Raw genomic sequence first — 21,052 nt, forward strand, 5'->3', positions numbered from 1 at the left:
CCAACAGCACCCCGCTCTGCCTGTGAGCCTGTCTGTCTGTCTGCCTGCCTGTCTGTCTGTCTGCGGTTTAGTAGGCTGTCCAATCTGTCCAGTTGACAAGCCGCTTATGTAATGTTGGTCTTTCCGCAGTTTGAACGCCGCACCTACAGCCTGGAGCTCTGAGCTCAGGGGCATGAAACGATCCGCTTTTACTTAATTCCACATTTTAATCCGGTTTTAAAGTTTTGAGCGTGAAACTATTCTCTCTCTCTCTCTGTCTCTCTGTCTGTGCGCGCGGGGCGGGGAGTAAAGGCGCAACTGGTCGCGACAATTAAAGACTCAGTCGGATTATTATTATTATTATTATTATTATCGACTGAAGATCAGCTGAAATGAACTCAGTCACGTTGTGATTATTTGTCGCAGGTAAGAACAAAACGCGTTTCTTTTTTTCACTCAGAATTTTCTCTCTCTCTCTTTCCCTCTCTCTCTCTCTCTCTTTCTGTCTCTCTGTTTGGTTTGTGTGCCACACAGCCACTTCATGAGCTCTGTCAGATCTAACCCCGTGCTCACTGCTGGGATCTTCTGAAGCAGTTCGACCCAACTGTCCTCCTGCAGCAGGGTGTGAGTTCCACAGCAGTGAGTTCAGTAGATTATAAAGTGCATTTCTGGTGCATTTGTTTGTCAGGTTTTGGACTGCAGTAACTTTACAGAATCAACAGGTTGCACTAATTCTGTTCACGGGCTTGATTCAGCATTACTGATTTTCTTTTTTTTTCTTTTACATTCTGCACTTTCTTTATAGAGACTTCATTCACACTCACACACGGTGTGGGTCCAGTTTAAGGACACTGATAAATGTTATAGATGTTACCGTGGTGTGAGACAGCAGAAGCACCGGGCTGTGATCAATGATCTAAACCTCAGAGGCATGACACAACTGCAACTAGTTTTACAAACTCAACTCTTTATGATTATCTATTTTTTAAAACCTCTATTGCGTGTGTAAACATTTTGATATGGTATTAATATTCCATCGTATATTATTAGTAATAAAGTATACAAATTAAATATTTATGCATTATATTGGTTCATGAATATGACATTTAAAAAGACCACACCCTCACCAGAAACATTTATGACTTTTTTGTTTTCCTTTTAAAATATTTTTTTATTCATATGTCAGTGTTGGAGATTATGAAGAACTGGTATCAGTGTTGTTGTGGTTCTTATTTACTTATCATGTTTTTGTGGTGTTTATCAGGTCAGTCATATAAAATATTTGTTATATCATTTATATGGTACATATTGTTCTTAAAGAGGTTCTTTAAAATGTCTTTACTTCTGTAAGGGGACTTTGGTTGCAAAAGGTACCACAGGAAAAATTTTTATATTACAAAACACACTGCTGCTTATCGTTAAGAGACTATTTATAGATTTATTGGACTAATTTTATTTATAGTGCTTATGAACAAGCCACATGTGAATGGTCTCTTTCTTATTTTGTCAGATTTGTTTTGCTTTTACAGACTGAAGCGTCATCACAGTATTATTATTATTATTATTATTATTATTATTGAGAAATAAATGTTAAATGCGTCATCTGTGTTCTTTCGTTACTAATGACCTTATCTTTCTGTCTCACAGCCTTGAGAGATGGATTGTTGGCTGAACCTCAGTGACAATTCAGCCAAGAATATATCTTTCAGAGATCGTCCCATGAGAACCTTGCTGCAGTCCACGGGGAGCACCGTAGCCACCGGCTCCTCTTCCAGTGATACCTCGAATGGACTGAGCAGCATTAATATTCACAAGGAGCTACCAATGGGACACATCGCTCAAGAGTCAGAGCCTAAAGCCTTTGAGATGCAGCAGAATCCGAAGGAAGGCTTTAACCTCAAGGATAATCTGACCCTTTTGGATGAGAGCATTGCCGATTTAAACCGCACCTCATGTTCAGAAAACTTGTGCTTTCAAACCCCTGATACATTCACATTCAAAATCGAGGAGTTTTCCACCTTGGATAAAGCTGACTATGACTTTGGCTCCTACAACCAGATGGAAAAAGATGAGTCTGGGAATGAGAGACTGATAGAAGAGAACACAATGGATATCCTACAGAGTCTGGAGCTACCTAGCGCTATTTCAGACCTCAAAGAGTTCTGTGTGACAAACAATGATGCTTTTTTCCCTTCCCTGGCAGTGGAGGACACGCCGCTTGCGGATAGCAGCATGATGAAGGATACCAAACCTGTTCTGCCTGGAAAGAATATGAATAGAAGTGATAAAGCAGATTCACAGCAGATTCTGGAACATAACTTCAGTGTTCCTGTTATAAAGATGGAGAAAGAAGAAGAGTTTATTCAGTTGTGCACACCTGGTGTGATCAAGCAAGAAAAGGAGCACAGAGGAGGCTACTGTCAGATGACAACGATGGTTGGACATCCTGGAGCATCCGTCAGTCTGAGCATGGACAGCCAGGTATACCACTACGCAGGCAGTACGTCTGTACCAGACCAGAAGCCGGTATTAGGCTTGTGTGACCCTTTGCCAACTGGCAGTGATGGGTGGATTCAAGGAAACAGATTTGGAAAAGCATCAGGAATGCAGAGAACCAACAAGTCTGAGCCATGTCCTTCCATCTACACATACAACAGGTAGGACTGTTAGACAAGTTATAGGTTTACACTCCGTGAGTATTTATTATGTGTGCACACGCGCGTGCGCGTGTGCACGTGTGTGTGTGCACGTGTGTGTGTTGTGCCGCCATTTTATGAGAAACATATGAACTGATTAAAATGCAGCTGAATTTAAAAAGTCCAAATGGTAACCAGCTGTTTTATTAAATAAATTAGAGGATGATTTGATTAACAGCACAGATGTAAGAAAACATGTTGTGTTTATTATTTACCAGAATATTAATTAAATATTTCCATATATTTAATTCGTGCCATAAAATTAACACTAACATCGCAGATGAATGGTGGAAGTGACACAGTCTCTTATCAAAGATGGCTGCTGATAAACTGTGCAAATTAACGTGGATTAATTTGTGATCAGATTTGGTCCTTTTCGCAGGATATTCTTCTTATCGCTTATCTTTATTGTGTCCCATCATGCATGTCTTTTTTCTTTTCTTTTTTGTTGAATCCACTTTTCATATCCTTTGCAGTGAATAATATTGGCTTGATCTTCTCTTCTCTTCTCTTCTCTTCTCTTCTCTTCTCGTCTCGTCTCGTCTCGTCTCGTCTCGTCTCTGCACTGCTCAGAGTTTACTGAGTTTGTGTCCCAGAGTCTTGTCCAATTTAAAGAAAGTGATCAATCAGAAGTGACTAAAGCAGAATGGAATTAACAAAAAATTACCCACGCTGAGCAAAGAATGAAGTGGAAATAACAGAAATACCCACGCTGAGGGATGAATGAGGTTAATAGGAATGCTTGCTTGCATAAAAGCAGAGGTGGACAGTAACGAAGTACATTTACTTGAGTGCTGTACTTAAGTACACTTTTTGAGTATCTGTACTTTACTTGAGTATTTTTTATTTTTTTGGAAACATATGACTTTAACTTCACTACATTTGAAAGGCAAATATCGTACTTTTTACTCCACTACGTTTGTATCAGGGTCCTCGTTACTATGAAGCAGCTTTGAAAATGGATGTTTTTTCTTTTCTAAAAGGTGATTGGTTTTTCCGCAGGTGACACTGAGAGCCGATCAGTAATCATACGGGTCACGTCATGTCCATACACTGGATAAAATCAAGTTCACCGATTTCTCAGCAGCGTTATTGAACACGATCAGTTGATGGCAGAATGGAAAGAGGCGGTTCTTCTGGAGAATGCACGCACCCACGGCTTTACCTAGAACCCATGTTTCGGTTTTATGAAAGGAATAAAGAGTCGTTTTGTTTTAAATGTTTGCTTTGTTTGCCGAAAACGAACCACATCACGGCCTACAAAAACTCACCGTCCGACCTGTGGAAGTGTATTGAGATATATAAACGTTTTATTCCAAGAGAAAGCTTGTATTGAAGTTGTCTGTGCTTTTAGAGCTAGCGATAACGTTGCAATAGCTGTGCAGTCTGGTTAGTCAAATGACTTTCTATGGATTTGCCCACCAAGTTGCCGTAGCCTTGTCCACGGCTAACGTTAACACATACGTAGCTAGTTAACTTGGACACTGTTAGTTAGCATGTAAAAACAGAGTTACGCTAACATGAATAACGTTAGCTTATCTGAAGTGCTTTCAGAAATGTTTTAGCATAATCTTGCCAAATAAACAAAATGTAGAAATCTTTCTTTTCTAGTAACATTAGCTACTCAATATGATTTTGAGTTTGAAAAGATTTTGCTAGCATGTCAGGTGGAGCTTCACTGACTAGCTAGCTTAACGTTAAACCACCATGATTCCACAGGCAGATTCATATGTGCATGAAATACATACACTTCCACGGGTGTGCACACACACATACACATGAGACCTGTGAGATGGACAGTATTGTACTAGTCAGTCACAAGAAGTTATTGGAATTTTTTTTTATGTCAGATGATGATCTTGCATTTTTTTGTCTTGCTTAAAGTCGTGTTGCTGTTGGGCCGTTATGAAGCTCGAGGTGTGGACCTGGGTTTTAATCAGGTTGGATTGTCCTTTTTATTTTCTGAGCAAGCTGCATTTACAGCTGTTCCACTGTCTTCCTGATTAACACACACATGCATGTGTACACACTGCCAGAGCCGGGTCAGAACGCGACCATGCTGCTTTGTGGGGGTGGGGAGGAGTGTGACAATAAAAAATAAAAAAGACAATGGCTGTTTTTCAGTTCAGTTGTGTTTTATTTTGTAATGTTCTACCAGGTGTTTATTCTACAGGTTCTACAAGTTAGTCAGTAATCCAGTCGGTTGTTTCAGAGGCATTCGGTTTTGTAAGCGTTGTGGCAATAATACAACAATGTGTTGACAGAAAATATACTTTTAATACTTAAGCATTTTTAAAAGCAAGTACTTCAGTACTTTAACTTAAGTAAAAATTTGACTGGAGAACTTTCACTTGTATTGGAGTAACATTTGGCCAGCGGGATCTGTACTTTGACTTAAGTAATGAAGTTGGGTTCTTTGTTCACCTCTGCATAAAACGTGGATAGATGGATAGATAAAGCATTACATTTCTAATGACTGCTGAGGTTTTTTTCATCACATTTTTTTCTCCTTTTTTAAAAGAATATTTGCTTTTTAAACTGGAGATGGCACGACACCACATTTTGCCTCCGTCAAGGAGGTTATCTTTTCAGTGTGGTTTGTTTGTATGACTCTCAGCAGGATCGCATAAAACCTACTGACCTGATTTGAAGGAAACTTGGTGGAAGGGTGTAGCCTGGGCCAAGGTAGAACCCTTTACGTTTTGGAGCAGATCCAAGTCATGGGGCGGATCCATGAATTTATTTTCCCTTTCACTAAAGTTGTGAGATATGGCATTTGCCAAACATCTTAAAATCCAGTCGATGGCAGTAAAGTTCAGTAGTGACAAAACGTAGTCAGTGTAGAAACATGATACCTCCATATCACAATCCACATTCATGGGTGCGAGTAATCCTCTGGGATTCACGTGTAGGCACATAATTCTAACAGTTAAGAAATATATCCAGACGTATAAAATGGTTGCAGTTAGTTGCAGATTTGTGTATCATCCAAGAGTTGACTATTGTCCTTGTTGGAGATCTGCGCTCTCCAAGTGACCTTCTAGTTCTTTTCTGATACTGAAACCTTGAGTATCAGCTGATGTCGATACCCAGCTGATTTTTTTTTAACTAGTAAAGATTGTAATAATTTTTTAAAAGCACTGAAGGACTTAACCACACAAAACCAGAGTTTTCACACAAAAATCACTTCCCTTTCCAGTTCCAGGCTTTTTAATTTTTTATTTAATTTTTTTTTTTACAGAATCTGATTCATTCTTTTTTTTCTCCAATATCCAATCCACTTGTTTTTTTCTTGAATCCACTTGTTTTTTTGATGGTATCAAGCAAAAAATGTTGGGAACAAGTTTAGGGTTTTTTTTGTTTGTTTGTTTGTTTGTTTGTTTTTTAAATTAATGCTAATTTAACCATATAGTGAAGTCAGAGCTTCAGACTTCTGAAAACAATCAGTGACTCGGATTTTCAGCCTGGAGAAGTTCATTCCACCTCCTGGGTTTCAGGGTGGAGATGAACCTCGATACACATCTTCTTCCTTGTATCCTGAGGGATGGTGGGTCAAGTTATGCTGTGCAAAGAATGTGGTTCAGAGCAGGATTTGCTCAGTGTCTTCAGGGTCTGGTCAGGTTTTGGGTTTGTAGGCCAGCATGAGGAGGCTCGTGGAGGGAATGCAGTTGTGGGGTGGTGTAGGAGAACTTCTTCTTCTATGCCCTGACACCCCTCCTGGGGTATAGGCTGTTGACAAGGGATCTCCAGAGGACCTGGTCCTGTGCTTTTTCTTCTGTCTGGGTCCAGGTGTACCCCAGCCTTCTGATGTCTGTCTGGAGATCTCTTCACCAGGTGTTCTGTGGCTGACCTCTTCTCCTCTTCCCTTGAGGGTTCTAAGTCAGGGCTTGTCTGGTGGTGTTTGTCGCTGGTTTTTGTAACATGTGCCCGATCCATCGCCTTCTTCTAATTTCTTCTTCCACTGGTATTTGCTGTGTTTTCAACCAGAGATCATTGTTACTGATCCTTTCTGGCCAATGTATCTTCAGGATCTTTGTTAGGCAGTTGTTGATGAAGGTCTGTACTTCACTGTTTATGTTCTTTGTCATTCTCCAAATCTTGGAATCATAAAGCAATACTAATTTTATATTTGAATTAAAGATCCTAATTTAGGAGAACTTGGAGAGGTTGAAAACAGGCTGCATTCTAGATCAGTTTCAGGGGTCAGGGGTCAGATAAAGGACAGAACTTCCAGGAGTGAGGCGGAGTAATCCAGTCTGGAGATGACAATGGAATAAGCATGTGATGCCCCTTTTCCACCAAAGCAGTTCCAGGGCTGGTTCGGGGCCAGTGCTTAGTTTGGAACCGGGTTTTCTGTTTCCACTGACAAAGAACTGGTTCTGGGGCCAGAAAAAACGGTTCCAGGCTAGCACCAACTCTCTGCTGGGCCAGAGGAAAGAACCACTTACGTCGGGGGGGGGGAGTTGTCGAGACCAACAACAATAACAAGACCGCAAAAGATCGCCATTTTTAAGCGACGAGAAGCAGCAGCTGTACAAACGCAAAGTCATCCATTATTATTATTATTATTATTATTATTGTTGTTTCTGCTGCTGCTTCTTCTCTGTTGTTTTTGCTTCAATATTCGCGCCAAGGTTTATGCAAACGTAGCGACGTAACTGACGTATACAGCGACGTAATGACATATACAATGACGTAACTGACGTATACAGCGACGTAATGACGTGTCTTCCCTTAGCACCGCGAGCGATGGAAAAGCAAACTGGTTCTCAGCTGGCTCGCAAGTTGAACGAGTTGTGAACCAGCACCAGCACTGGCCCCGAACCAGCCCTGGAACTGATTTGGTGGAAAAGGGGTATGAGTGACTTCTGTGGATAACAATGGCCTCTTGAGCCACCTGATACCTCCCTGAAATGACTTTTTGCAGGTTGGGATGTCTGGGATCTGTGTGTGTGTGTGTGTGTGTGTGTGTGTGCGCACTCCATGAAGCCAGATGGGATTTAAATGAGTTAATATCGTAGACACATTGAGAATGCGACAATAAACATCCGTATCTGTTTGCACTTGTCAGATATTACTTCATTACACGAGTCTGAGATTGCAGACAAAATGAGCTCTGAGTCTGCTATAAAGTTTAATACAGTAGTGTACTCATTTTACATCCAGTTAATTAAGGTGGGAAAAGTGAACCACATATAGCATCCTTTATTATATATTTACCACAAACTAATTCTCTAAACCTGCAATAGGTTATGGTTTTAGTCATAAAAATTTTCCTTTACCATGATTATCTGATAAAGTGCAGAGCCTCAGGGTTAAAAGGACGTGTTGGTGAAACCCAGCTGTGAGTCATTTTACACCCTGGCAGGATCGTGTGCAGAGTCATGTGGTTCAGTCGAGAGTCTTTTTACTGAAATCACTCTGGATTTCCTGGGTGGCATGGTGGTGTAGTGGTTAGCGCTGTCGCCTCACAGCAAGAAGGTCCGGGTTCGAGCCCCGTGGCCGGCGAGGGCCTTTCTGTGCGGAGTTTGCATGTTCTCCCCGTGTCCGCGCGGGTTTCCTCCAGGTGCTCCGGTTTCCCCCACAGTCCAAAGACATGCAGGTTAAGGTGGGGTTTACATTAGACCGTATCAGCGGATCATCAGATTAACGTTTTTAAAACGATTAGCGTGCACACAGCAATGCCAATACACGATTCGCGTGCACACAGCAACGCCAATACACGGATACGCTCGGCTCCGCAGGCATCCTGCGCTCCAAATCACTCCGCCCCGAACAGCGAGTGCCCTCTGGAGGGTGTGCACTCCGGCCCTGCGCAGCTCACAGAGCACGTGAGTGAAGCGCACGAGCAGTGATTCGGGACTGAGATGCTGTGTGTGTGATCCCAGCGCATATCACTTACCACTTGCAAGTGGAAGGATGGCAAGCCTAAAGACAATCATAACTACACAATGGGCAGTATTTGCATCAGTATTTGCAGTATTTTCATACTTTTATACTCTTTAATGAAAGGTGATACAAGGCGGAAGTCCGCGCCGTTTTTCAGCAGTCGCGTCACATGACCAACGCCAGCGAATCAGGAAGGTGGATGTCACAGTGACGTTGTCCAATGACGACGCCAGCTAGAGCTCAGCACAGCGTATCCGCGTATTCTCAATGTTTACACAGCACCGGACCAGACACGATCTGGATTGAATACGTAGACCCTGGCGGATTCCCGTTTCCCGGCGTTTCCAGGCGTTTTAATGTAAACGGACAGTGCATCCGCGAAGAAAACGAGACAGATACGGTCTAATGTAAACTTGGCCTAGGTTAACTGGTGACTCTAAATTGAGCGTAGGTGTGAATGTGAGTGTGAATGGTTGTCTGTGTCTATGTGTCAGCCCTGTGATGACCTGGCGACTTGTCCAGGGTGAACCCCGCCTTTCGCCCGTAGTCAGCTGGGATAGGATCCAGCTTGCCTGCGACCCTGTAGAACAGGATAAAGCGGCTACAGATAATGAGATGAGATGAGACTCTGGGTTTCCCACAGATCTGAAGCTGAAGGAGTGTTCTGTCCTTGGTGATGCTGAGTCAAAGGTTTTTATTGGAAAGTTTGTATTTTTATGGAAGAAATAACACATGACAGCAGTCAGTCATCAGTATCTGAAGCTTGAGCCGGCTGGGGGGTTTGGGATCGGGGGGTGAAGGGGGGGTTGAAGGGGTGCTGAGCATGACTCAGGAAGAACTCGGCCAGACGTTTCTCTGTTCTCGGCTGAGCTGGATGCAACACGTGTCTTTCAGTTTAATTAAAGAATTCATTTTTAAGGATTGTTATTCAGAGGGACGTTTTGTTATTTGTATTAAATAAAAAACATCGTCCAAAAGGTTTAGTGTGTTTTATGCATGTTTGTAATCCCTTTGTAATTATTTTGCAGTTCACCTTTCTTGATAGATGAAAAAAAAAACCTCCTAAATATCCGAATCCCAAAACTGAAACCCGAATGCAGTACTTTCTCAACAAACGAACATCCGAACGGTCGAATATTCAGGTCCAGCCCGAGTGTGGAGTGGAGTCACTGTGATCATTACCAACCCCAAGGGGATTATTTTCATATAACATCTTGGCCTGGAGCGTTATGATTTAATGACGGAAATGTCTGAGAGAAAAGTTGGTTCCAAGTTAATTTCTGTTATTACTTGCAGGATTAATGATCTCTCTCTCTCTCTCTCTCTCTCTCTCTCTCTCTCTCTCTCTCTCTCAAAAACCATCACCAGATCAATAATTATAATTTATAAAATAACTATATAATAAATATAAGATAACAGGCTGCCCACTGCCCTCTCTGGAGGATATTGCCACCTCAGGCTGCCTCAGCAGAGTTCGTGTTTCCTCTGCTGTCAGCATTTCCATAAGCAGAGTTTATCTGGTTTATAGTCAAATCATAGACGCAGCATCAACTTTTGTATTTTGGTTTAATATTAAATGGTTAACTGATAAAAGAGTGTGGGTGGGTTTTAGCAGTGCTTTTTTTTCTCAACAAATTGCAGTTACACTTCAGCAACCGGACTGGAGAATTTATCATCAATTAGCAGAGAAAAGAAGCATTAGCAGGTTAACATGCTCTCTCTCTCGTTCTGTGTCTCTCTCTCTGTCTCTCTCTCTCTCTCTCTGTCTGTCTGTCTGTCTGTCTCTGTGTCTCTCTCTCTGTCTCTCTCTGTCTGTCTGTCTCTCTCTGTGTCTCTGTGTGTGTCTCTCTCTCTCTCTCTCTCTGTGTCTGTGTGTGTGTGTCTCTCTCTGTCTCTCTGTGTGTGTCTCTCTCTCTGTGTCTCTCTCTTTCTCTGTGTCTCTGTGTGTGTGTGTGTCTCTCTCTCTGTCTCTCTGTGTGTCTCTCTCTCTGTCTCTCTGTGTGTCTCTCTCTGTCTCTCTCTCTCTGTGTCTCTCTCTGTGTCTCTCTGTGTCTCTCTCTCTCTGTGTGTCTCTCTCTGTGTCTCTCTGTGTCTCTCTCTCTCTCTGTGTCTCTCTCTGTGTCTCTCTGTGTCTCTCTCTCTGTGTGTCTCTCTCTGTGTCTCTCTGTGTCTCTCTCTATGTCTCTCTCTCTCTCTGTCTGTCTGTCTCTCTCTCTCTCACACACACACACACACACACACACACACACACACACACACACACACACACACACACACACACAGTTTGTTTCACAGCTCAATGAGAAGCAAGGTACTTCTTCCTTTTTTCTGTCTGTATGAGAAACCAAGGCCTTGTGTGTGAAGGAAACCAGTCGACTTCAAACACGTCTCTTACAAACCCTAGATCACATTTTCAGTCTTTTTTTAATTCAGCCGGGGTTTTTTTTTTTACCTTGGGAGAAGAAAGAGCATGAATAGTGTGTGTGTGTGTGTGTGTGTGTGTGTGTGTGTGTGTGTGTGTGTGGGCGCAAAGGAAATTCTTCATGTGCTGCATGTGTCAGGGCTGAACTTTGTTGTGCAGAGCAAATATAATTTCTGTTTCATTTTAAATGTTTTTTTCTCTGTATGTGAAAAACACTGAAGACTCTTTCTTGTGTACGACTGGGTGTTGTTCCCCTCGTTGAATAAACAGAGTAACTGTAAACAGGTCTTTTTTGACAAGGTCAGAGATCTTTATATCCTCAGAATTTCATTCAGGTTCAAATCCTGAGTCTGAGATGATTATTACGAAATTTGTGTTTCTTGCAGCATTTCTGTGTGATTTGGAAGAAAGTTTGGCTCATCATCGTGCTGAAAGCTGTGTCTGACCCTGCTGGTAGCAGAAAGCAGGGTTTGAGATGAAATGTCCTGGTACTTAAAGAATTCAAGATCTTCACAATCTTCAGAAAAACCAAGACCCATCATAATCCACACATGTAGTACACATGAAGCCCCATAGCATTTTTCCTTGTGTCTGAAGCGGTTAAACACATAATAGCAGCAAATCTAATATTTATACAGCAAAGCAGCGTACCAGTGATTAATAATAATGTGAAAGGTTTAATATTTTTTTCTCCTTTAAATTATTTGATGTTTTATGAAAGCTTACATTACTGAACAGGATTACAGTGATGTGATAATCAAACTGTAATGAGCAATAAAGATACTGTGTGGATAAAAAAGAAGCTGCTCCTGTTCAAACCTAAAGTGGTGCAGTGCTTCAGAGTGAGCGAGGGAGGGAGGAAGTGAGGGAGAGAGCGAGGGAGGGAGTGAATGAGGGAGGGAGGGAGGGAGGGAGGGAGGGAGGGAGGGAGCAAGGGAGTGAATGAGGGAGTGAAGGAGGGAGTGCGGGAGAGAGCGAGGGAGGGAGGGAGCGAGCGAGGGAGGGAGGGAGTGAGCGAGTGGGGAGGGAGGGAGTGCACGAGGGAGTGAGGGAGGGAGTAAGGAAGTGAGGGAGGGAGCGAGTGAGTGAGGGAGAGAGGAAGTGAATGAGTGAGGGAGGAAGGGAGAGAGAGAGGGAGGGAGGAAGTGAGGGAGCGAGGGAGTGAATGAGGGAGGAAGGGAGAGAGAGAGGGAGGGAGGAAGTGAGGGAGCGAGGGAGCGAATGAGGGAGGAAGGGAGCGAGGGAGCACCTTTCCTGGCTCCGCCCTCCATTCACAAGCTGGTGCTTGGCCACGCCCTCACTGCCACAGTCTCTCAGTGCGCTGGAGTGCAGGTCTCTCCTTGTTGTTACAGATTCAGTTATTTTAGTTTTATTTGTTCATCATTTTTAATTGAAAATCACCGTCAAATTAAACATGATCATTTCTTACAAGAACACAGCGGTCTCTGAGTAACTCCATCAATCAGCACGATACTCGACTCATTTACTGCTGAATTTAATTGTCTTTCTTTTTTTAAGATTCTAAATTTTTTTAACTCTATCTTTACAGTCAGGTGTGTTTCCAGGTCATAAATTCTGAACATTTGAAGCAGAAGAGAATCACACTTTGTGTACAGACAATCAGTTACAGCAGAAGCGAAATTACAGCTCAGTGTGTGTGTGTGTGTGTGTGTGTGTGTGAGGAAGAGTTTCTCATTGGATTTGGATACACTGGTTTTCAGTCTGGCTTATATGCTGTATGTTTTTCTTTTTTTTCCTTTTTTTTTTAGAAAACTAGCACAATAACCAGCTTGTGTTTTTAAGGTTTGAAATGAGGTTAATTTTAAATAAAGTGAAGTTCCTGATTTTTGAAACAGAAAGCTGTTAGGACTTGTTTTGGAGTGAGTACATGGCGTGTTAGGACGGACTGAATGAGACACATCAAGGAAGAAGAGTATTTTGTGTCTGTCTTTGTAAATGATTAATATACAAAGTATGATCAGAACATTCTGAAACTGTTCCTGTTGTGAATGAACAGTGTGTTCCATGATCATGCAGCAGGAGCGAGCAGTAACTCTCATCAGTCAGTGTGCTGTATGACATCACACTAAGGTGACCAGATTTCTGAGAGGAAAACCGGGGACATTTTCAGTTTGGCGGTGAAAATATCTTTAAAACATCTAATGTTTTCATCTTTGTAATAAAATTCTTTGTAGATTTCTGGTTTTCATGTATTTTGATCATGCATTAAAAAATAAAAGTGGGATTTTCCGCACTGAGAGCTCTGTAGGCCGATTCTGCACCTGCTTTAGGTTCACATTAATTAAAGACAATGTGTGAATCTCTGGTATGGGTTCATAGTTTAGACTTATAGACTCTTAAACTGTAGGCTCGCTGAAATAGATGTTTTAGACCCATGAAAGTAAATATATTAAATGAATTACCATATATACCACTAGTAGTGGTGGCACAGTGGTGTAAGTGGTTAGCACGGTCGCCTTGCAGCAAGAGGGTTCTTGGTTCGCGGGCGGTGAGGGCCTTTCTGTGTGGAGTTTGCATGTTGTCTGCGTGGGTTTCCACGCGTGGGGACAACTTTATATACCTAATGTATTTTTTTTAACGTACTGACTTGTCTACTCATACCACATACACAGTTGTGATATCTGATGAAATAGCAGCTATCTAAATACAGTTTTACTGATATCTGAAAATTATATCACTTACCATGAAATTTGATTTCTCTCCGCTGCGTTGCTGATATGCGATCCACAGTGGGTATTTGTATATCCCCGTTGTCAAGCCAGTCCATAGCAACAATAGAAATGTAACTTTGCGCCATCTGGTGGTTATTTTGGGTAAAACAGGCCGGGGGCGTATTACCCCACTCTACTCTATACAACATCACAAAATGTAGCTTACACATTTAAAGGTTAAATAACAGAGATGACAAACGATGTCACTTCAGCCTAGAGTGTTCACCTGTCCAGGAGCAGATGAAGCGATCTGTCAAAGCTGAATGAGCGACTTTAGTTTAGGCAAAGATTCTAGCACGCCGCTAAAAAGTTGTTCCTCAGCTGCATCAATCAAAATACTGGAAAGGCTATCGCCAGAGGGGTTAGAACATCTCTGCTATTGGCCTGAGCCCGTCTTAAAGGTAGACGGCCTTTCGATCTCATAAAACCGGTGAAATTTAGTTCCCTCTGAAATGTGGTGATTGTGATATCTATTTATTTCTGTAATATCTCACAAAATATCAGGCCATTCTGTGGCTGGGAAGTTATTTAATTTGAGGGGATTAAAGCAAATAATGTGCATGAAATCGCTCGCTTGGCGCAGTCAAGCAGACAGAGGAAGTCCGTGTGCGCATGCACAGGTTTACCTTCTTCTTCTTCTTTTGGGTTTTACAGCAGCTGGCATCCACAGTGTTGCATTACTGCCATCTACAGGTTTCCCTTTGAGCATGCACTGACAGTTCCATCATTCTGTCGCTAAACGAACAGCTGATCACACCGAGGTGCTCGCTGAGCGCCCATATTTATTAGTCTGGTCCTGCGTTTCCTTTCCTTCATATATAACATAACATCTTTTCTTCTTGCTTTCCGTTACTGTAGTTGCTCTTTCACGTTTCATTCGCACACTCACGTCCTCCATTTTTCTCTCCATCCATCCATCCATCCATCCATCCATCCATTATCTGTAGCCGCTTTATCCTGTTCTACAGGGTCGCAGGCAAGCTGGAGCAGGGGCGCAGATAGGATTTTTGAACTGGGGGGGACTGAGCTGTCAGCAAATGATTCCATTTTGTGTATATATATATATATATATATATATATATATATATATACACAACTTTTGAATGGTAGTGTGTGTGTGTGTATATGTATATGTGTGTGTGTGTGTATATGTATATGTGTGTGTGTGTGTATATATATATATATATATATATATATATATATATATATATATATATATATGTGTGTGTGTGTGTGTGTGTGCGCGTGTGTGTGTGTGTGTATATATATATATATATATATATATATATATATATATATATATATATATATATATATACACACACTACCGTTCAAAAGTTTGGGGTCACTTTGAAATGTCCTTATTTTTGAAAGAAAAGCACTGTTCTTTTCAATGAAGATCACTTTAAACTAATCAGAAATCCACTCTATACATTGCTAATGTGGTAAATGACTATTCTAGCTGCAAATGTCTGGTTTTTGGTGCAATATCTCCATAGGCGTGTAGAGGCCCATTTCCAGCAACTCTCACTCCAGTGTTCTAATGGTACAATGTGTTTGCTCATTGCCTCAGAAGGCTAATGGATGATTAGAAAACCCTTGTACAATCATGTTAGCACAGCTGAAAACAGTTGAGCTCTTTAGAGAAGCTATAAAACTGACCTTCCTTTGAGCAGATTGAGTTTCTGGAGCATCACATTTGTGGGGTCGATTAAATGCTCAAAACGGCCAGAAAAATGTCTTGACTATATTTTCTATTCATTTTACAACTTATGGTGGTAAATAAAAGTGTGACTTTTCATGGAAAACACAAAATTGTCTGGGTGACCCCAAACTTTTGAACGGTAGTGTGTATACATGTTATTTCACCTCCCTCACTGCCATCACCAGGAACTACCTGCAGGCCAGGACAATGATAACATTTTAACATAGCCTATGGAAATCCAAAGTTTACACATTATCATCACGCACAGAAATTGCAAAACTAGTTTTAAAACCGCTAAGTTCCAACTGTTAACCATAGCGAGAGGCTGGGCTACGTGTGTGTGTGTAAAGTGTAAACCAGTGCATCCTGACTTTCTAACTATGCCTGTGTGTTGCGTGAGCGGCAGTCAGTCAACAACTCTTCGCAAAGTTTCCTTATGAAACAATATGCTCACTGAAATTATGGCAGGGAACGCCAGATTAAACATTAAAACTGCCTTCTGAGCACTGTATCTACAGGCTACCACCGAAAGAAGGAGGCTACCAGAAAGGCATCTCTACTCCGTACGATTTTACTTTCACTACGACATTACTTTGAACAGACTATCAAAAAATTCCAAGGTGATATGATAAAGTAAGGCACAGTTTACTTACAGTCGTTTTTTTTTTAAACGATGCAATCGTTTTCTGCCTTTCGGCACCCTTCATCATGCCGTGTTGGGGTCCTGAACTAGGAGGAGCTGTCCCCGATATGCCTGTCAAACTTGTTGTGGGTAACCATAGCAACCAAGCTCGAGCTCGCAACCTGTGCAGTCTGCGCAGTTGCAACTATGTATGTAGCAGGGCCGTGCAAAGACCTTTGGAGGGGCAGGGGCTCAACATTCAAAAAAGGGCACTTGGAACAAATTTTTCACACAAGTTAACTTTATTCAAAACTAAATTTCAATTGCAACTGAACATTCTGTGTGTGTGTGTGTGTGTGTGTGAGTGTGAGAGAGTGAGATCCATCTAAATGCTGCAGTATTCTTCAAAGCAGCAGTCTTCGGTTTGCTATGTTCTTGAAAATGTCTATGACAACACTGTGTTCAATATGGATATCTTTCTCAATTGCCAGCAGAAGAAGGTCTGACAGCCTTTCTTCATGACAAAGGCTGCGGAGTTTTGTCTTCACTAGCTTTAACTTTGAAAAGGAACGCTCTACCGTTGCTGTTGACACAGGTAGTGTTCCATATATTTTCAGCAGCCCAGCCAGCTCTGGAAAAACCAAGTCGGCATTGTTCTCCTTGAGCAGAGAAAGCATGGATGCCACACTGGGGAGGCAAGAGTAGGAGGAGTGAAAGACTTTAAGTTCCATCAGTAATTTCTCCTCTTCCTCAATCTCAAAAAACTCACAAAGCTTCCTGACAGATGCTAGTGCTTCTTCTGGACTTTTCCGTGTTTGCCAGTTGTTTTGTTCAGTGAGGTGTTGCAAAGCACTCAACACTTCCCATGTAGTTCAAACTAAAGTTTCCGAATCTGCCACGTTAATGAAATGGATGGAGCAAATGGTTTAAATATAGCCTAGGCGGCTTCATTAAATGATAAACAACTCTACGCATTTACTGTTGTGTTCTAAGCTGCACAATATTGCATGTTCAGATAAGAAATGAAAGGAGACTTTCAGTGTGACCTCACCATGCCGTTCCTCGCACTGTCTCCCACTGCCAACCGCCTGCATGCGCTTTCTGCACGGAGGCTCACTGAATGCATGACGTCACGGATTGATGCCCGCATTTACATAGAAAAACGTTATTTTATAAATCTATAATTTCATATATTATTGTCAAATTGTAGAGAATATTGATGTTGGAGCTAACTTATCTTTTACAAATATTAAAAAAAAACCAAAACAACAAAACAGTCCCTATGAAAAGGGGCAGGGGCTAGAGTACCTGTAGCACCGGTTCATTGCACGTGGGTGGTATGTACTGCTGTGCACCTCAATAAACCGAATGGTAATTAGTCTTTTGATTTTTCCGTGAGGTTTGCCTTATGCAAAGAAAGACAGCATAGACGTTTTTCCTCCCTATAAGTGGGGGGGACCGAATGAGGTGAATTTAAATCTGGGTGGGACGAATCCCCCCCGTCCCCCCCTCTATCTGTGCCCGTGAGCTGGAGCCTATCCCAGCTGACTACGGGTGAAAGGCGGGGTTCACCCTGGACAAGTCGCCAGGTCATCACAGGGCTGCACATAGACACAGACAACCATTCACACTCACATTCACACCTACGCTCAATTTAGAGTCACCAGTTAACCTAACCTGCATGTCTTTGGACTGTGGGGGAAACCGGAGCACCCGGAGGAAACCCACGCGGACACGGGGAGAACATGCAAACTCCACACAGAAAGGCCCTCGCCGGCCACGGGGCTCGAACCCGGACCTTCTTGCTGTCAGGCAACAGTGCGAACCACTGTACCACCATGCCGCCCTCATTTTTCTCTCCTGTTTTAAATTTGTATCCCACAATGCCTTGCGTGAACGGGGAAAGCCCACTATGTGATGCATGAAGTAGTATCTTGAATTGGGTCATGGTGTAGCAGGAAAAAATAGCGCAGAATTTAGGGCCATGTGGCTCTAAATTTATTAATTGTTCTCTTTAAAAAAAAAAAACTAATAAAATTGGAAGTCTGTGATTCGAATTCAGTAGCTTTTGGTCACTAAACAAAAATAATTGGATGTCGGGGAAATTCTTTTTATGACCTACACTTGAAAAATCTGAAAGGCAGTATACTTTTAAAGTGATCCACAAAACAGTATGTGAGGCGTCTGCTGAAATCTGGTAGATATTTCAGTCTGGGGGGTGTTCGGTCTGTTGGTCATGGTTAAAAATGGGGACATTTCCAGGGACAGCTCCAGACAGGGACAGGCCACCAAAAATGGGGACGTCTGGTTATCCTACATCATGCTGTCACCATCAGGACCTGTGTTACACGTGATTTAGTGACGATGTTCACGCGCACATTCACGGTTTTACCATGGACCTCAAACTTGTCAAATTCAGGAAATCAGCAACAGAGACCCTTGAAATGCTTCCACACACAGCAATTCCTCCAGCATTGAAACACTGATCTGGTTGAGATGTTTTGAGCAGCATTCGTGCTTCAGAAAGGGCAGAACATCACTGGAGGACGATGAGCGGAGAGGTCAGGGCAAGCCGATGATCCTGACGCACAATGCACTCAATTTCTTGGACATTTTCAAGGGTTGTGCTCATGAAGCATTTCAAGGGTGTCTGGGGCCAGTTTGCTGAGTTTGACACAGAATTTGATGCCTGCTCTCTGCTCGGGTTTGAGGTCGGCGTTAAAATCGCAAATGTGCACATGCACGTGGTCACAAAATCACATGTAAGACAGGTCCTGATTGTAAGAGTGTGACATCACACAGCATACTGACTCACGAAAATTACTGCTCGCTCCTGCTGCATGGGCATGACTCAGTATTTATTTATTTATTTATTATAGGTATTTATTATACACAAACACACACAGCTTGCACAACCTCACACGGCATAGACGCACATCCGATCCTGAGTCGTTATTCATCAAGACTCACAGTATTACTCACTAATCGCACTAATAAGACAAAAGTGTTCTTCTGACTAAACTGACTCACAGTTCTGAGCAGGACCTCAGATTTTATTCCATTATCAAAAGACTTCCATTTATTTTTAGTGACGTGACATTTGTGATTGAAATTCCTTCTGCAGGATCGTGATGTTGTCTGCTTAGCTCCGCCCACTCCTGGCATCGGTACACACACATGCTGTGGTCTTTTTTTTATGTTCATTTATTATTAATGCATAAAATATAAAAGTGTCACACTTCTGTTGTTTTATGGAACTGTGTAAACATGCAAACTGACGTTCAGAATAATAAATTGTGCTTTGTGTGTGTGTGTGTGTTGAGTTATTATCTTTTTAAAAAAAATACATTTACATCAGTTACTCAGGTGACTCCGATGTGCTGTATTTTCGAAAAAAAAAGATGTCTGAACAATGTGACATGTTTCATCTTCCATGTGTCTAAGAAACACTGAAAAAACGATGTAATTTCCCTTTAAATGGTCAATAAGCCCGATCATAATCATCTAGAAGTCTGGATTGCAAAAGGCAGCAATTATTTTGGCACCTCATATCTCAGGAGGACTTTTGTGTCAGAGAAGGAATACAGACCCTGATCCTTGTTTGTGCTTATTTCATAATAAATTTACAAAAAAAGAAGTGAGACCTGCTGGAGGTATATAGAGTTTAAATGTTGGAATGCTCTCTGGACTTTCGGAGTGCGCAATGCAAGGTGATCATATCATACTAGCATTTAACTCCTTGTGGAATATGACGATGTTTTTACAGCCCCGTTTCTAGAAAAGTGTGCTGGGGTCAGACGAGTCCACATTTCACATTGTTTTTGGAAATCATTGATGTCATGTCCTCCGGGGTGAAGAGGAAAAGGACCATCCAGACTGTTACCAGCACAAAGTTCCAAAGCCAGCATCTGTGATGGTATGGAGGTGTTCATGCCCATGGCAGAGGTAACTTACACGTCTGTGAAGGCTCCATTAATGCTAAAAGGTTCATACAGGTTCTGGAGCAACATGCTGCCTTACAGACGACATCTTTTACAGAGACGTCCTGTTTATTCCAGCAAGTCAACGCCAAGCCACGTTCTGCACTTGTTACAACAGCATAGCTTTGTAGTAAAAGAGTGCAGGCGCTAAACTGGCCTGTCTTCCTCCCATTGAAAATGTGTGCCAAGCCAAGTCAAGTCAGTTTATTTGTGTAGTGCTTTTAACATCAGACATTGTCGCAAATCAGCTTTACAAAAAAATAAAGACTTTAAACATATGAGCTAATTTTATCCCTGATAAATTGATTTATTAATGTCTGGGCAGGACCCAGCAATACTTTCTCTCTAGAATCGATTTGCGTTGTTCTTTAATAAGGCTCTGCGGTACCGCACTCTTTATCGAGGCTGGTTGCTTTTTTTTGTTCGCTCCTGAGTCACACTGTGGAGTTTCAGTGTGTGATTTTAGTTTTCTAAGTGAACACAGCTGGCCTGATTAAGGCTCCTAAAACAAGCATGGTGACACGGTCCCTGGATATTGGAGGGGGGTTTAGGGAAAAAATCTAAATGATCTTGTACAGTAAGTAGAATATCAAACTGTCACACCTCTGCTATGTACAATATCATCGAGTATGCTTGTGTACATCATATCCACCCAAGCTTTAATTCAGTGAAGCCCTGTTTTTTTACTGTACTTTATCCTTATCAAAAGAGAAAAAGTTTGTGATTTCACTGTGATGTGTGTGTAGCTGGTAGATGGAGTATAATAATTCTGATGAATATTTAATGCTGGGGGTGGCACGGTGGTGTAGTGGTTAGTGCTGTCGCCTCATAGCAAGAAGGTCCTGGGTTCGAGCCCCGGGGCCGGCGAGGGCCTTTCTGTGTGGAGTTTGCATGTTCTCCCCGTGTCCGCGTGGGTTTCCTCCGGGTGCTCCGGTTTCCCCCACAGTCCAAAGACATGCAGGTTAGGTTAACTGGTGACTCTAAATTGACCGTGAATGTGAGTGTGAATGGTTGTCTGTGTCTATGT

The 21,052-nt window shown here is 42.1% G+C and overlaps 1 protein-coding gene across 4 annotated transcripts in view; it reads left to right on the top strand.

Annotated features, from left to right (window-relative positions):
• The window catches only part of LOC132895727 (glucocorticoid receptor-like), a 116,045-nt gene that overhangs the window by 584 nt on the left and 94,409 nt on the right, over positions 1-21,052 (top strand). The window contains exons 1-3 of one of the 4 annotated variants that reach the window (XM_060936546.1): positions 1-22; positions 514-618; positions 1,627-2,636. The exon at positions 1-22 is cut by the window's left edge and continues 584 nt beyond it. In XM_060936546.1, the coding sequence (XP_060792529.1) occupies positions 1,636-2,636 (1,001 nt within the window). In that variant the 5' untranslated portion in view covers positions 1-22; positions 514-618; positions 1,627-1,635. Of the gene's footprint in view, positions 406-513; positions 619-1,626; positions 2,637-21,052 lie in introns of all 4 variants that reach the window. The other 3 variants (XM_060936548.1, XM_060936545.1, XM_060936547.1) reach the window with 3 other exon arrangements.

This window comes from Neoarius graeffei, chromosome 12 (genome assembly GCF_027579695.1).
Source record: "Neoarius graeffei isolate fNeoGra1 chromosome 12, fNeoGra1.pri, whole genome shotgun sequence".
In the NCBI taxonomy this organism is placed as follows: Eukaryota; Metazoa; Chordata; class Actinopteri; order Siluriformes; family Ariidae; genus Neoarius; species Neoarius graeffei.